Source organism: Peromyscus maniculatus, chromosome 20 (genome assembly GCF_049852395.1).
Source record: "Peromyscus maniculatus bairdii isolate BWxNUB_F1_BW_parent chromosome 20, HU_Pman_BW_mat_3.1, whole genome shotgun sequence".
Lineage (NCBI taxonomy): Eukaryota > Metazoa > Chordata > Mammalia > Rodentia > Cricetidae > Peromyscus > Peromyscus maniculatus.
Window position 1 is genome coordinate 55,944,527 of NC_134871.1, and position 18,058 is coordinate 55,962,584.

The 18,058-nt window shown below is 51.5% G+C and overlaps 1 protein-coding gene across 2 annotated transcripts in view; it reads left to right on the forward strand.

Moving 5' to 3' along the window:
- The window catches only part of Tbc1d22a (TBC1 domain family member 22A), a 306,168-nt gene extending 288,539 nt beyond the window's left edge, over positions 1-17,629 (forward strand). For both annotated transcript variants that reach the window (XM_076556523.1, XM_006986078.4), the window contains one exon: positions 15,947-17,629. In XM_076556523.1, coding sequence (XP_076412638.1) covers positions 15,947-16,075 — 129 coding nt within the window. In that variant the 3' untranslated portion in view covers positions 16,076-17,629. The remainder of the gene's footprint in view (positions 1-15,946) is intronic.
- The last annotated feature ends 429 nt before the right edge of the window (positions 17,630-18,058 follow it).

Here is an 18,058-nt window from a genome sequence, read left to right on the forward strand (position 1 = left end):
TCAACAGAAATCTTTAAAAAAAAAAAAAAAAGCCTGTAAACAGTCTGTAGATCCTGTATGAGACCCTAGACAAGGAGTGAGTCCCAGCATCACCTTCCCCCTGGGTAGTGCTGCACCCTGGCCTTGATGGAAAGAGTATAACCCAGAGGAAGTGGGGGAGAACATAGTTCTCCCGGGACCTCTTTCCCATGGTGCCTCTTCCTTTTTGAATGGTACCTTATTCAGGCTCACTGTCCCAGGCTCGCTCTCCCAGACTCACTCTCTCAAGTTCTTTTTTCCAGGCCCACTCTTCCAGGTATATTCTCTCTATCTATATCTATCTATCTATCTATCTATCTATCTATCTATCTATCTATCTATCTATCTATCTATCTATCTAATCTCTCTCTCTCTCTCTATCTCTATCTCTCTCTCTATCTCTATCTCTATCTCTCTCTCCCAGCCTCACTCTTCCAGGCTAACTCTCCATGTTCACTCTCAGCCTGTCTGTCTCCCAGGGCTTCACTGCCTGCTTCACTTCCCATTCATCTCGTGTGCCAACACCCTGATGGTCTGACAACTTCTCAGCTTTCTTCCTGCCAACAGTAGCCTTCCCTGTGGCTCCTGGTGTAGTTTCTAGGGGTGCAAGAACAGAGCAAGTGCAGAGGAGTGTGGGTCAGACTTATCCCTTCCAGCTCATGATCAATGTCTCCTTCTCCAGTCACCCCAAGGCTTGGGTCTTGTGGTGCTAGAGGGTCTCTCTCTTGAGAAATGCATGCAGGACCAATGATGACAGGCATGCCCGGTGACCTTTCCATCATCTGGTAAAGACATGCTTGGTCTCTGTGACGGCACAGTCTCAGAACTTGCAGGAGTGTGCTTGTGGCCCCGGCCTCAGTAGCACAAAACCAGTGTGGCGCACAAGCTGCTGGATGGTGTGTCCTGTGGCTTCCATTTATCTTCCTCACATGATTTTCCCCAAGTCCTAAAAATAGGAATTTAATTAGATATTTAGCAAAATACTACCCAGTATTTATCCCGAGAGTTGGCTGCATCATTCATTCTGCAGAAGTGAATACCCCTGCACCTGCAGCTGTGCCCCCAACCACACAGTGGGGTAGCTGCCTGTGCCTAGGTGGGAGCTCTGGGGTGACCTGCGTTGTACAGATGGGCGGGTGGTCTCTGTTGTGCAGATGGGCTGGGTGGGGAAGTGGCAGGGCGAGGCTGGTACAAGCTGCAGGTATCCATTGTGGAGGCTCAGAAGGAAAGTTCTGGAAGAAAGAGTAACACTGGAGGTAGGGCACCTGAGAAGATCTGTATGCTCTGGGCATTTGGTCCTTTGAGGGTTTAATGGCTTCCTGGAAGTGTCCTAATAGTGTGACTTGCCTGTGACCACTGGTGATGCAATCTCCAAGTTAAAGGCTGCTGCAGTTCTCTCCAGACTCAGGTGAGCCTACCAGGTGCCTCCAGGTACATGGCAGAGACCCCAGCACCCTCCCTCAGGGCATCTCAAGAACTGTCTACACACTTGAGGGCAGTTAGAGCCTTGGGCATGGCTCAGCTTCTCTGCCTAGTTTTCTCCACTGATGCTGTCTGTAAGCCTGTTCTTAGAGTAAGAGAAAGCCAAGGAAGAACCCCACACCTTATAGGGCTATGCAAACCCCGGAGACCAACAACACTGGGGCTCTATGGCACCATCAGTGCCCCATTCAGAGTGGATGCCTTTGCAAGCAGGTAGGCAGACTCAGTTGCTGGTACTCACTGGGAAATCTGAGTACTTGACTAGTGGCACTAAGAGGCAGGAGTACTCAGAGCTGTCAGAATCCCGCCTTCTCCCAATTACTAGTTCCTCTTTCCAAACCCTTCTAGGGTGAAAGGGCTCAGGCCAGGGCTCTGCCTGCATGCCAGCCTGTGCCAGGATTGCCCCTTCCATCCACAATACTTATTGCCCCAGCACCTCTGCTGACTTAGTTCACCGATTGTGCTGGACACCCTGCACCTTGGTCTCCTGCTCATTGCTGTGCCTGCTTACCCGGGCCTTTCCTCCCGACTTGTTTGTGCTCCTTAGCTGGCTCTCCTACAGATCCACCAATTTGCTCTACACACTCACAGGCCAGCCCAGGTTGACCTCTGGGACACAGTGAGTGGGCAGCAGCACTGACCTTCAGGCCTTTGCCTGGCCTCTTACCCGCTGCCTGCCCTGGCCTGAGGCAGGCCCTTCTTTTGGACTCTTGTATGCATACCTCTCCTCTTCTGCACCCACATAGCTCCTCTGTGTAACATTCCCTGGGGCCAGGTAGGGGACCGGCCTTACTCCGCCTATGCCTCTCTCCTTTGGCGGGCAGCCCACAGATGTGAGCAGTAGTGATGATTATGTGCACAAGTGGGTACACGGGGGCTGTAGCCCCTTCTCCCACTATATGCAGAGGGCCAAAGCTCAGGGAAGATACACGGGTTCCGAATGCCAGTGTGTGATTGTGTGGGAAAAGTGTTGCAGAGCAGCCTGCCCCACCCTGGGCTCGTGCCCACACCAGGGCCTGTTCCTTAACACAGCCTGTGAGCTGCAGCTCCCGGTTCAGCTGAGAGGAGGCGCTAGCACACCTGTCTAGTCTTCACGTGTACACAGCAAGCCAGGCTGTGAGGGCCGGGCTGTCACTCTCCATATTCTGTTGATCACTCTGAGGGGATTTCTGTGATGCTTGGTGCCCTCTCATGCTCTGGTCAGTGAGGGGTGCTGTGCCCACTCCCCACATTTTCAACTGAGACAGATCACAGCTCCTCAGATGTACCAATGTGGAAACTGACCTTTCCAGACCTCAGCCACCCTGTGTATCTTTCCACCTGGCTTCCCTGACAGCAGAAAATCAATGTGAGAACTCAGAGTTAGTTGGACAACTCCAGAAACTGAAGAACTTTTACAAAGTATATTACAAGGAAAATGCCGTTTTGCTAGTGAACCTGTGAACTCAGCTCTGTGACAGTCCATAATATGTATGCACCTTGAAGCGCAGCTTTCAATGTTGGGCCATTTCTGGGAAGGGAGCTTGAGACCCAGCTCTCTCATGACCCTCTCTGAAGGGCAGGGCCTCCATCCCTTACCTGGAATCTTGGTTGACTAAGGAGCACTGAGCTGTGCTGGCTGCTGAGTCTGATAGGCGCTGAGCTGTGCTACTTTCTGGGTTGTGGTGAGTGCTAGGCCTGGCTTCTTCTTGTGCTTGAGGACATTCTGGGATGTCATTTCCCTGAAGGTCTTTAGACTTCTGTCGTCACAGATAGCCTTACCTAGAAGGTCTCATCTTGCCCTGGGGTTAAAAAGGACCCTTGATGAGCAAGGAACAGAAGACTGAACCTTGGGTACATACAAAAGGAATGGGAGACCCTGTCCTGAGTGTGGGTGTCATAGCACACATCACACAGAACCCAGGTGCCATGACCCAGCGGCCTCTGTCCTGCTGCTCATTTGCGGGCTGTTTGGCCTGGGCTCTCTGTGATTACAGCTTCCTCACAGCCCTGTGATGGGGGGGGGGGCTGTGCTGGCTGCAGCCCTGGGCTTTCCTGCCTGCTCTGTGGCAGGTGCACACTGAGTTCCCTTGGGCTGTGATAGGGCAGTGCTCCCCGACAGCCTGAGTATGTCTGACAAGCGGAATCTGCACCTTGCTCTCATTTCCGTAGGAGGCTTGGTGCTTCTACCTGGCACTGCACACACTCTGCCATCAAAGGGTTTCCAAAGCAGAGCTGCAAGGGCAAGTTCGGTCTGATGGAAAAGTGGAAGGCACCATTGAGGGCTGCTAGTGGAGTGTGGGTAGACGAGTCTAGAGATAAGTGGGTAGAAATGTGACCAGTACAGAGAGGGGGACATGTGGCCAGCATGGGCTGGGTAAGCCCAGGACCATGTTCTCACTGTGCCTCCCACTCTCTGCTGCTGAAGACAAGCAAGAGACCCAGTGCCCTCCTACATTCTTGCTCTACTACCAGAGAAGTCTCATGGGTGTGATGGCAGGACCAGATGACCAGATCAAGTCCATGCCCTCCCTGCCTGAGGCTCCCCAGAAGAGATACCTTCTCCCTGTGTGTAGTGTAGTAGTCAGGTCTGGTTTGCCTGGAGCTTCTAGGGGGTTAGTGGACCTGCAGATGCCCTATGCCTCCCACTCAGCTTGCCTCTAGCTGAGAGCTGCCTCCGCCTGTGGGCCTGGAATCAGATTGGAGAGTGACAGCTGCTGAGAAAAGCTTAGAATGTCCAGCCCACAACTCTAGTGTTCTAGCCCCTCCTGTCCACCCTGCATCTGCCTCCTGGTGATAGCTCTGAGATTAGGAGCTGGCAGAGGCCTCACAGAGGCCCTCTCCACAAGCGCGCTCTCCAGGGATCCTGGTGTGAGGGCAGTGAGTCTGCTGCCTTGTAGATAAGAGTGGAGGCGTGGGCTCCTTCCCTGTGATCACATCCTGCCTTAAGCTCCACCACCTCCCCAGTGATGCCTCAGGACCACATGGCCCCACATCCTGGCCCTAGGTACCACAAAAGCAAGAAGTCTGCTTGGGATGAAACAGACTCTAATCGCAGTGCTTGGATGTGAGCATTCTCTGTGTGTTGATCAGAAGTCTCTCAGCCATGCTGGGAGATGAAAGGGAAGCCGGCTCCGCTGGAGCTTTGGTGCCAGCCCCTGTTTTCACCACCAAACGTTGTTTTTTTTTTCTCTTTAGAATTCCTTTTAGAAAAAAAAAAAAGAGAAATTAATTACAAGGACAGTCCATGTCCCCATGATGTTGTGGTTCTTCAGAGGATGGCTCTGTTGAGGTGTCCTCCTCCTACCCTGAGTAGGATGTCAGCCTGAGAGATGGTCAGCCAGTAGCCACCGTTCAGTCCCAGTCACTGTCGCTTTCCTAATTTTGGTCCTGATCTGGGCCCAAATTTGACAAGATTCTCAAATAATAAGTGGATTGTCAAAGAAGTCAACTGTCCAAGCTGGAGACTGAGCCCATGGGATGGGCTAAGAGTAAGGCAAGAAAGGACTTCAGGGCCAGAGTCCACTGTGAACAGGCCCTGTGGGGCAAGTATGAGTACCATGGGGCCATACAGCTCCTCTTGCAGGCCTGGGACCAGCTAGGAGCCAGGACACCCAAGGCAGTGCAAGTCTGCCCTGCACAGTTTGCAGTCATCTCTCCTGGGGCACTGAGGTCACCCTACTCTGGGTTGTTGATTTTGTTGGGAGGCAGAGATCCCTTGTTGGATGGGTTTAGACCACCAACAAAGTGTCTACCACAGAGGCCACAGTGTGGGGGCCCAGCACAGTCTGCCCTTGGTCCCTTCCCTGTCACTGCCTGTCAGATGAAGTTCTGTATGCTTTTGGTTTACTGGCTGATAGCCACCGAGTGACCCTATGAGGTGAGAGACAGAAGCAGCTCTACTGCTCTTCCTGTACCTGGCATGGATACGGGACAGGGGCTTATTGAGTGTGGCCTCCTTCCCTCTGGCCGGCACCTGGCCTGCGATGGGGTTTTGGCCCTCCCAGCCTGCCTTGGAGAAACAGTCATGGTTCCTGTAGCACAGAAAAGGCCGGTGCTACATATGTCTGAGCTGAGACCATGCAGGAGGTCCTGGGCAGCTCTGACCGAAGCTTCTGGCTTCTAAGTTCATGGGCCAGATAGATGGTGATATTCACCCAGGAGGCCCTGGTGGTCAATTGCAAGAAAGCTTGTGGCTGCCCAATGCCTCCTTCAGGGCATGTGGCTTGAGTCTCCCGCCCTGTGCAGTGGAGAGTTTGCCTAGTCCTGCTGGTGAGGAGACACCGCCAGGACCCGCTACGCAGGAGGAAATGCTTGGCTTGCCTTTGAAAATGGAAACCGTGGGTTGACTCCTCTCCACTGCAAAAATACAACCTTAGAAAACAGCATTTTAAAAAAGGGAGCCACGGGATAGCTCTTCCCACCCCAAGCCTGGCTCTTCAAGAAAGGGACCGTTTCCTGCTGTTCTGCTCTGTTGGCATAAAAAGGGCCATGAGTGCCTGCATAGCCCCTCATCGCCTCACTGTCTGTCACACTCCAGGGTATCTGCAAGCCTCTCGAGAACATATTTTTAAACCGCTAAATAAACACCCCGTTGTATGGCTGTGCCAGGGCTTTTTGTACACTAGCAGGGGTAGTCCTTTCTTTAACATTGTATTACTAAAGAAATTTAAATATGGAAAAATGGAAGGCATGGTTGAATACCTACCACTTTGATTTGGCAAGCAGACAAATTTATTCAGCTACTTGATTGCTAGTCAGAGGCTGAGCATAGGGTGAGCCAGCTAGAAGTGAGCCGTTAAGACCAGCACCTTCACCAGTCCTCATTACCAACAGGACTGGGCTTCGAATCGCCTCAGAGATTGAAGAGGAACACACCCGAGTGCCACTGTGAGGATGCTTTCAAAACTAGTTAACTGAGGGGAGACCCACCCTGGATGTGGGCAGCAGCATCCCATGGGCTGGTAGGGGAAAAGAAATACAGCGCTCTCCCTGCTTCCTGACTACCAAAGCGAGAGCTGCTTTGCTCTGTTGTACCCTCCTTCTGTGATGAGCCAAGCCCTCTGACATCCTGCGGGAAATGAACCCTTCCTCTGTTGGGTTGTATCAGTTGTTCCCAGCAACAAGAACATGCATGCACACAGGCTTGGGAGCTGGGCTGTACCAGCAGAGTCCACACAGGTCCCCTGCTGTCAACCAGTATCCAGGTGCCCTCTGTTTTTCCCCAGATTTGGTGTGTGTGTGTGTGTGTGTGTGTGTGTGTGTGTGTGTGTGTGTGTGTGTGTATGTATGTATGTATGTATGTATGTTATATGTAATGTGCACGTCAACCTTGGGTACCTCATAGATATGGAGTATCTATGTAAGAGAGGTTGGCTGGCCACAAGTTCCAGGAATCTTGCCTCCCCAGCACCGGGATTACAAGCACACACCACCATGTCCCGTGTTCTTATTGTTGCTTTTAATGTGCATGCTAGGGATCCAACTCAGGTTCCTGTGCTTGGGCAATAGACACTTCACCCACAGAGCTATCTCCCTAGCTCCAGATCTCTTTCTGACAGCCTTCCTTGCCAGCAGAGTGGGCTCACACCTTGTGGGTTTGTGCCAGGCTTGTGGGTGGCCAGTGATGTCTCTGGGCTGTCATTTCAGTCCATTGTTGAGAGCATCTACTTGAGAGGCTGGGACCAGGATGGGGATGAGGGCTAGCTGGGAGCCAGAAACAGCTGTCTGAGGCACAGCTCACCTCAGGAAGGTTGAGAGTATGAAAATTCCGGTCCCGGAGCCAGGTACAGGCAGGCCTCTGTTTTGACCTTTGTCCCATCTTTCTTGGCTACCAGATTCTATTTCCTGCTCTGTGACAGGGTTGCATGAAGGTTCACATAGACAGGGCTGTAGTAGTGAGGACATGCAGGGGTTCAACAGAACCTGTATGCTGTGCTTCATGTGTATCTTATTTATCCTCACCTCTGCCCTGAGGAGGGGACTGTGGTTGATGGTCATCGAGGGTCCCAGTGAAGGCAACAGGCAATGAGGAAACTGAGGATTCCAGGGGATACTTCCTCTGTGTGACTGCCCTCCTGCTTGGAGGGATCCTGTCTTCTCACTTGTATATCAGGGTGGCCCTCAAAGGGACAGTGTGCGGGGCTCTGGTGTTCCCTGCTGCTTCCTAAGCAGATGAAGACGGGCTGCGCCGTTCTGTTACAGGTGTGCCTTCCACACACGTCATCCTTCCCCTCACTCCTTCTAACCATCTTCCAGCCTCTCCGTACTGTTTCCCCATCTTAAAAGACTGACGAGTTGGGAGAAAGGAGACAAGAATTTGTCTCCCAGGAGATCCTGTGCTCTGTCCTGGATGTCCCAAACAGTGGCCCAGGTGGCACCTGGCCTTCTTTTTCAGCAGAGGGCAAGTAGGCTCCTTGCAGCATCTCCAGCCCTCGGGGTTTCTGGCCAAGGCACAAAGCTGAGCTGAGCAGGATGGGAGATGGTTAAACCAATTAACCCCACTGCTCCGCCTCGTGTGTCAGGGTGGAGGCCCTTCCTTCATCTTTCCCAGTTAGTGAAGAAAGCAACAAGAAGAGACAGCCGGCCCTTTTAGCCCTGTCCTGATTAATTTATTCATCTTTGCATGTTGGCAATTTGTAAACCTCAGGCTTGAGTAGCTTTAAGCAGACCTGTGTGTTCTCTGCAGTGCAGGAGCTGCTGATGAGCTTGGCCTCCACGCCCCATGGTCTGTCTGCGCACAGGGCCTCAGGAGTGCCAGAAGGCAGCGTGACTCAGGGCAGAGCCACTTAGATTCATTCATTCATTATCTTTGTTTTCCCAGATTGGGTTTCTGTATATGGTCCAGGCAGGCCTTGAACTTGGGTTCCTTCCACCTCAGCCTGTAGTGCTAGAACTACAAACATGTGCTAATGTGCCCCGTGCCGCTGAAGAACTGTAAAGGGAAGGAGGGACAAGAGGAGTGTGACGGCTGTTCTTGGCTGTTAACTTGAGCACAGCTGCTGGGTACACCTGTGACTTTTTCCCCCTTAGCTAAATCATCTGAAGTGGGAAGACCCACTTTTATCTGGGTCTTCTGAGGTTGGAACATCCATCTTCAATCCATCTTCATCCTCAAAATCCTTTTGAGGTAGGAAGATCCATCTTTAACTGGGGCCACACCTTCTGCTGGCAGGCTATATAAAGGATATGGAAGAAGGAAGCTTGCTCTCTGCTTGCTCTTGCTGGCAAGTCTATTCTTTCCCAGGCATTCTAGCCTCCTAAATCCCATATACATGTAATATGTGTGTATGTGTATGTGTGTGTGTGTAATGAGAATATATTATATAGAGCTAGATTGAATGTATATACATGTATATACATATTTATATACACACACATATAGAGAGACAGAACCCTGACTAATACCAGGTTTCCCTCTGTGCAAACACTGGGTCTTGACTGTCTGTGTATGATGTGAAAGCAGAAGTGGGGTCACTAGGAGAAGGAAGGGGACCGAAAGAAGGGGAAGAAAAGGGATTGTGAGGACAGTGGAGGTGAATAAGGGTGAGGTCTAGTGAGACTATGTATGAAAATGTGGTCATGAAACCCATTTTATATGCTAACTAAAAAATTTAATGTAATGAAGTTTAACAAAACCCTTCATTTAGTTCAGCAAAGCCAAAATGCTGTCATTTAAACCTGCACTGCCCATAGAATTATTGAAGAAAATCTCTGCCTTCTTTTGTCTGTACCCACCATCCAAAATGTATACAGGTTCTGACAGCGCTACATCTCAGCTCGTCACTATGTTTCAGACATTCCATGGACCACAGCAGCCAGCTAGGCACACTGCTCAGTTATACCCGCTGGCTTCTGCTAAACATGATCTCTACTCATGTCCTGACTCTCTGTCACTGCAGGGCTGGCCCAAAGATAGGGTACAGTCCTCTGTGCACCTGGGAAGTCCCAGTGAATGAATGATTTACCCTCATCACCCTGTTTGCTAGAGGAGAGTGTGATGTCCCACCCCACCCAGGCTTTCTACCTGTCCCTGTAAATAGAGAGCCTCTGTAAGCATGTAGGGCAACTGTCAGGGGACCCAAACAAGAAGGGTCCAGTGTGGGCCAGACATATGCCAGTCTAGCAGTCAGGCCACCCCTTGACTCAAACTAGACCTTCTGTTTAGCATTTGTTAATGCGTGTAATTCTGAAAAGGTTAGAAAGTGCAGACAGGTGTTTAAGAAAAAAGAGTTCACCTTATTCCCTATTACCACCAATCACATCAGATACCGATCACACATGCCTGTGAATCCATGTGACCACACAGGTAACATGCAGGGATACTCACAGCACACTATCTACAGACAAAGCAGTGTCCCAGAGAATGGAGGCCATGGCGGCCCCAGGAGTTCACAGAGCACCTGGCTCATCATGATACATAGCTCTGACCTGTTCTTCCAGCGCTTTGCTCTTACAGGGTCTTTGTGTCTGTGGAGGTCCTGGCCTTAGACCTTTCTGTTCATCTCTCATGTTTGGAGCATCCATCTGGAAGATGCAGTGCTGGGTCCTACATCCTAACCCTGCCTGTTCACTGGCTCAGTCCTTGGCCTTCTGCACTTGACCACCACCCTGAAGCAGAGACTAGATCTACCCTGGGTATTCTCTACCCTCTGTTTCCCTCTCTAGTTCGTCCTGATGCACTCTGACTAGAGTCCAGGGGGTCCCCATCATGCACTGACAGCTGTCACCAGCACATTTCTGAGGGGTGAAGGCAGGGTCACATTGATGGTACCTTTCCAGAGTTGGGCACATTTTACCTTTTATATAAGAAACTTTGTGTCTTGGAGCTTAGTGTCTGTGCCCCGAGTGCTGGCAAGCAGTGGCCCTCTTCAGCCAGCTCAGGTACATCATCCACTTAGAAAAGTCATATGCCACCAGGCCAAGGTAGGCCTTGTACGAGAACGCTTTATAGAACACTGCCCTTGTGTGATCTGAGTGCACCTGCCCTGAAGGTCTGCTGGGGTTTCCCCAGGTCAGAGGCAGGTGGAGGGTGAGAGCGCTTTGTTTTATCCACTTAGCAATTCAAGCCCCAGTCAGCCCTTTGGAAACATTTTTAATTAAATACAGTTCGTTTTTGCACCTGAGTTGGAATTTGAAGAGCGGGTTTAATGAGGTCAAAGGACACCACTTTCTGCCTCTCCATGGCCTCAGGAGCACCCAATGTGGTACAGACATGCAGGATAGCCATCTCTTAGGATTGCCGACGACACTGGCAGGTGTGCAGACCCTGTGGCTCCCTGGGGTTGTGGATTCCTACCCACAGCAGGGTCGCTGAGCCCTTGATGGCAGTTCCTTCCCACAGAACCGCCTCGGCCCTGCTGCATCCAATACTCCAGCAGGAAAGCAAGGTGCTGCTATCCTCCATCTTTGAACATTCTGCCAAATAAACCTGTCTGCCACTTAGGGAGACGACTAAGCCGATGAGGTACTGGTGAGGACCCAAGTTCAACCCTCCACAACCCATGTTAAAAAGCTAAATACATGGTATATGCTTGTGATCCCAGCATTGGGGAGGCAGACACAGGCACATCCCTAGGGCTTACTAGCTGTCTAGCCTACCCTAATCCTAGGGTGAGCTCTAGGTCTCACTGAGGTAGCCAGCTCCTAAGGAACGACACGGCCTCCACATGATTGTGTACATTATCTATCTGTCTGTCTGTCTATCATCTATCTATCTATCTATCTATCTATCTATCTATCTATCTATCTATCTATCTATCATCTATCTATCTATCATCTATCATCTATCTATCTATCTATCTATCTATCTATCTATCTATCTATCTATCTATCTATCATCTATCTATCTATCTATCTATCTGTCTGTCTATCTATCTATCATCTATCTATCATCTATCTGTCTATCTATCTATCTATCTATCTATCTATCTATCTATCATCTATCTATCTATCTATCTATCTATCTATCTATTATCTATCTATCTATCTATCTATCTATCTATCTATCTATCTATCGGCCCCCCCCACACACACATCCTGTCTGCTAACTGACTCATCCTTTCTCATAGACAGGGAACTTGTTCAGCAGCAGTTTCTTCTTTCAAGGCTGGTGCTGCTGTATAGCTCCTCCTGTCTCCGGAGTGCTGGTCACCTCAGTCGTGACAGTTACACTATTAACCAGCTGCTGCCACTGAACCTCTTACTCCAGGCACTCTGGGACATGATGCACACACTTGGCAACCCACAGGGGAGGTTCCAGCGCAGTCTCCATTTTACAGCTGAGAAACAGAGACAGAAGAGTTAGGAGATTTGCCCAGGGCTACACAGCAACAAAGGCAGGCCTGAGGTTTGGCCCTGGTTGCTCAGCACTTGCAAACATTGACCCCCCCTATACTATCTGATCCCTGCACTCAGTGACCACCAAGGGCCATGCACCAGATTTGAGGGACCAAAGGACACATGGAGCTGCTGATGTTGCAGAGAAGGCAGATCCCCATGACAGCATCAGGGACATGATTGTGGAGGGTGGTGTGGTCAGAGCCAGAGCTTGAATGAAAGTCCACTGACATCTGACCCCAGGATCCCACCAGATCCTCAACTCTCAGAGACCCGGCAATGAATCCTAAGAGGGACCAAGAGTGTAAGCAGCTCACCACATTGTCTTCTGTGGAAGGGCCTCTGTGTAAGAGTGATCCCCTGTGCATACGGCATTGCAAAGCACTGACTCTGAATAGACAAACTTTTTGTCAAGGAGCAGACAGAACCAGGTTCTCTCCTTAACATTCAGAGCCTCATCTCTTGGAGCCTCTCCAGGGGCCAGACATGGCAGCAAGGCTGTGTTGAAGAGGGTACTCTTTAGCACTGCATACAGAGCAGGCAGAAGCAGCCCAGCTTGTGGGGCTTGATCCAACATCTTCCAAAGCAACTGTGCCTGAGGGGAAGCACTGTTCACCCTGCTATCAGGGTGCACCCTGACTAGGCTGCTAGCTAGAACAGAAACTGTCTGGATCCACACTGTCCTGTGAGGGGGCCTTAGTGTCCAGGATGTGGCCCAGTCATCCCCTTGGCCAAGGCCACTGCTGGGGCACTGAGCCCATTCATATGGGATGTCGTCCTGGGTTACATCAGGAGCACTGGTATGAATCTGGAGTTTTTCAGATGACCACAGCCCACATGTGCTCAGGGCTGAGAAGCGGTGGCCCACAGGGTATGTAGTGGGTCCTGTCACTTTTGGTCCCCACTGACCACAGACCCCACAGGAACATTTTTTTGTTAAATGAAAGACAAGGCTAGTGGAGAAAGGCAGGTGTGTAACACCCCACTGTGCTCTCCAGTGGCGGTGTCCTTGAGTTTCTGCAGTGACGGTGTCAGAAGAGAAACCGCCCTCCATTTTCCCAGCCACCAGAGTGGTCATAGCACTGCTTTGGTTCTGGGGTTAAGGCAGAAGGGTCAGGTGCTCCCTGCAGGGCTCTAACACGGGCTCCCTGGAGGGACACCCCCTGTCACCAGAGTGGTGCAATACAGAGCTGTCCCCTGCCAGCCCCTGTGGCATGCCAGCCGTGGCTTCGTGAGTTACTGCTTGCCTCGTGTACCCTGTTGGTGACGGACAACAGCCTCTAATAAATGCACCGTATTTCCTAGATAGGAGATGCTGCTGCCTGCTGCAACAGAAAGACAAGCCTTTTTAAAAAAGAAATCTGTATTTAAGGCCGTGTTTGTCTGTGTTCCTTGCCTGCCTTAAAGGTCACCCGGATAGATTTTTCCTTCTTTAGCATTGCAGGCCGTGAAGAGCCAGGCATTTCCATTCTCCCTCCATTCAGTGAACCTGGGGGACTAAATTAGATTCTGAAATTGAGTGTGCAGTGGAGTCGGTAAGTTACCGTAATGGGAGGGTATTGCTTCTCACCTTGCAAGTAGCGAGGTCATGATAATATGAAGCGAAGTGGATTAAAAATAAAACCAAAGGTATTTATTTATGACCTGCTCAGAATTGGATTGGCATCCGTGTAAGTTGCATCTAATGGTGGAAGACAGTAGATTGATGTTGATGTGTCCCTGAGGACATGCTGCCAGGGAGACCTGCTCCGTGGATTCAATTTAAAGGCCCGCAGAAAGTATCCAAAATGCAAAGGAAATGGGGTGGGGGAGCAAGAGTAAACGGCGATTAAAGAACGTCCTGGCACGTGGCTCTGGTGATCGGAGTGTGCATCCCTGGGTTGGGGATGATGAGGGAAGTCTGTTCTGATCAGCCAGACCCAAGTAGCCTGGGCTACAGTCCTGAGCACTACTGTGGCCTCTTCTGCTTCTACCCATACGGACAGTGCTCCCCTAGTCCACATTAATTAAGGGCAGCTCAGGCCCCTTCCTGCTATCTAAGTAAGGTTCTGGAAGCTGGGTGGGCCAGAGTCCAGCAGCTGCCATAGACTGGGAACTAGGCCCTGCTGGGCTGGGCTGTTTTGAAGCCAGCTGCTCTGTCTCTTGTCAGCTGTCTGAAGCTGGGGTGGAGGTGGCTTCAGGGCCCAGGTCCTGTAGAGCTGGTCCTGCAGAACCAATGGAAAGGAGTGTGCTGCTCCCTGGAGGTGGTGGCCTAGCTCACACCCATTCATCTTTGGAGACTCCTTTCTGGGAAGCTGTTATAACCACACAAACCTCTAAGACCCGCCCTGTTCTTGATGAAGTCCCCAGAGATTCTGTATGTGAGCCATCTATCTAGGAGAGGCCAGGCTGTTGATGCCTTGATGTATGGGGATCACCTGCATCTTACCATGGTGTCCCCAAGAATCTTTGGTTTTTCTCCTCCCGTCAGTGGCCTCAGCTGTTGTTAGTAACTCACTGTCTACACATTGTATGTCCTGGTTCTAAACTCTTAGCTCTCAGACATCCCTGAGCCTGTGGGGCACCCCCACATCCCTACTCTAAGACATGGTCTAGTGCAGACCTGGGGTGATGGATGAAGCAAATGAGCTACGGCATGGAAACCTTAAAGCAGAGCTTTTCACCCCTAATGCCAGCAGAACTGAGTGGCAATGGCCGGAACTATCCAGTGTGTACTCAGCCTGTACTCAGTGTGTGTCCAGTGTGTGCAGTGCATGTCTACTGTGTGCCCACAGTGTGCAGTGTGTCCAGTGTGTGCAGCATATATCTACTGTGTGCCCACAGTGTGCAGTGTGTCCAGTGTGTGCAATGAATGTCTACTGTGTGCCCACAGTGTGCAGTGTGTCCAGTGTGTGCAATGAATGTCTACTGTGTGCCCACAGTGTGCAGTGTGTCCAGTGTGTGCAATGAATGTCTACTGTGTGCCCACAGTGTGCAGTGTGTCCAGTGTGTGCAGCATATATCTACTGTGTGCCCACAGTGTGCAGTGTGTCCAGTGTGTGCAATGAATGTCTACTGTGTGCCCACAGTGTGCAGTGTGTCCAGTGTGTGCAATGAATGTCTACTGTGTGCCCACAGTGTGCAGTGTGTCCAGTGTGTGCAGCATATATCTACTGTGTGCCCACAGTGTGCAGTGTGTGTCTAGTGTGTGCAATGAATGTGTACTGTGTGTCCACAGTGTGCAATGTGTCCAGTGTGTGCAGCATATATCTACTGTGTGTCCACAGTGTGCAGTGTGTCCAGTGTGTGCAGCATATATCTACTGTGTGTCCACAGTGTGCAGTGTGTCCAGTGTGTGCAGCATATATCTACTGTGTGTCCACAGTGTGCAGTGTGTCCAGTGTGTGCAGCATATGTCTACTGTGTGCCCACAGTGTTCAGTGTGTGTCTAGTGTGTTCATTCTGTGCCTGCCTGGTGCTGGACATGTCCCTGTGGTCTATATGCCATCCCAATGGCTGGCAGGCCAGTCATGCTGCTCTTCTTATAAAGGAGGTCCCTGGGCTTCTAGGGTGACATGAATGATTGTTCCTAGTTGGGTGTCTTGTCCAGCCCCCAGTGTCATAACTGGTTACCTTTGGTCTTGGGGAAGAATAGAGGAGGGGAACAGGAGGCTCTGTTGTGAGGCTTCTGTGCTGACTCTGCCCTGTGGTGTAAATATATTGCTGAGACCTGAGGTGGTCACCTGACACATGAGGAAGTGTGTAGAGAGTTGGTGTGTCACTCTGTGGTCTTAAAGAAGCTCTGGACTCCCAGAATTCTCCTGCGGCCTGGCCTGTGGAGCCTTCCTGGCCATGGAGAGCACTGATGCTGTGTCCCTGGAGTATTAAAAGGTTTAGAAAATGGGTCACAGCTGCAGTCCTGAGGAGATCCTCTGTGTGGCTTCTCAGATGCTTAGCTGGGTGACAGACTGCAGAGGCCAGAGTCTGACTGGGTGGGGTGGAAGAGTGAGTGAGTGAGTGAGAGGGACCCCAGCAGCTGAGGGCACTGCTCTATGCTCCCCTCCTGCTGCTGACTGACTTCTCCCGGGTGCCTGCTGCTGGACCTGGCCTGCAGCCCTGGACCCTCCCTAACTGTCTGTTTCTCCCCCAGGAGTTGCTGCTCTTCCTCCAGAACCTGCCTACTGCCGGCTGGGATGACCAGGACGTCAGCCTGCTGCTGGCCGAGGCCTATCGCCTCAAGTTTGCCTTCGCAGACGCCCCCAATCACTACAAAAAGTGAGCCTGGGGCCCATGGCAGTGGCCTCACCCTGAGGGTAGCATCCCTTCTCTGCCTGGATGGATGCTGGCCTCTGGATTGGTTCTTTCCTGGTGTGACCTAGCAGAGTGGGCCTCGGCATGGTCCAGAGCTGGCAGGACAGTCAGCCTCAGTTTGATGAGATACCAAAGAGAGCCCAGGAGAGAATCCTAGCTTCAGACGCTCAGTGTGGCCAGGAGTGTCCCTCACCCTGGCCCTTCCTTGCCAAATGCCCACCCTTGGGCCCCCAGCCCAGACAGCCAAGAGGAAGTTTCCCTCAGTGAGGCCTGCTATGTGGGTGCCAGGCAGAGGTGGGCAGCCATCTCAGACCTGCTCTGAAATGCACAAATCTACTCTGTCAAGTGAAAGAATAAAGTCCAGACAAAAATGCTGAGCACTGTTGGGGCTAAGCCAGGCCTTCTGCACACAGAGCCTCTAATGGCCGCCATGTTTAGACTTGGGTAAACAGGGCTGGACCAGGAGTTCAATCCTGGAAGGCTGCGGGGACAAAAAGAAGCCAGGGCAGGCTGAGACCTCTCACAGCCACCTTACATTTTGTCTTTAATTACCCCACTACTTGTTCTTGCTGGGAGGGGGTCAAAGAACCCCTAGGGAGGCAGGAGTTATTGTCAGTCAGGACCTAGAGACTGTCTCACAGGCTCATATTTGGCCCTGACAGGGCAGAAATAAATGGTTCTGCAGTCCCAGCCTTGTGCAGGGAGGTTCTTCCCATCATCGCTTGGATAGGAATAGCCAGGAGCTGCTGGGCTGGGGTCTCTTCATACCCTACTGCCCTTTCCAGATCCACTGGTTTGGAGCCATGGCCCTGGCTGCTTCAGGGCCCTCAGAATGGCTTCCCACATGTGCTCCCAGGTATGCCCCAGGCTGCCTGGCCTCTGGGATGTGGGATCCCCAAGGACCACCAGGCCACCTGTAGGGCAAGAGCTTCGGACTCCTAGAGCAGGCTCCTGTCCTCAGTTACCCACTGCGGCCCCCTCTCTGACCTGCCCCTCTTCTGGAGCAGTGCACCACTGCCCGGGCACTGGGACACTGCCCAGAGGCTGGAGGGAAAGACACAGGGAAAGTGTGTGTCTGTTTGTACTCAGATCATCCTGGGTCAGCTAGGGCATGACATCAACAGAGTGCTGTGCAGTCAGTCCATGTCCTGGATCAGCTGGGGGACATGCTCCCTCAGACTAGTGCCTCTCTTGGGTGAGGGGCACCCAGTTATGAGGAAAGCTGCCTCTGTGGCTCTGTGGGGAGGCGCCATCTTTCCTGACTCCTCCATGGTGCGGATCACCCCTCAGACAAAAGGGTAGGGCCATAGAGATCTGCCCCATGGTGGTTTTTTTTAAATGAGATGACAAGGACCCATGAGGTTAACTTAAGCCCTGAATGTATTTTCATGTGTGCAAATGCTTGACTGGGTGTAAGGGATGCTGACGACAGTCATGCATCTGAGCCCGCGAGCTGAGCCAGGCAGGATGTGTGCTTTGAATGTGATGTGTTGGAAACACAAAATAAAGATGCTTCATATGGCTCGTGGTTTTGACATTCTTTTTTTTCCCCATTTATTTGGGGAGCCTAGTATGCCTGTGCCGTGGCCTAGGTGTGGAGGTCAGAGCACAGCTTGCTGGAGTCCATTCTCTTCTATCATGTGGGTACCAGGGGTCAAACTCAAGATGGAATGATTGATGACAAGCTCCTTTACCCAGAACCCCTTTGCCTGCCCTGTGTTCTTGACTCACTTTTCAAGGCCCAGGCCCCACCCACCCAGGGCCTGTGCTCTAGGCCCTGCCGTGAGCACAGCAGTACTGTGGCCTTGCTGACATGCTTAGGACCTCAGAAGACGAAGGAGTACTTGTCCAGGTGGCATGGGAAACTACTTGCTTGGGGTTGGAGTGGGACACAGACCTGGCTCTGAGCCTCTGAAGCCAGGACTTGGCACTCCCAGGACCTACGAACCAG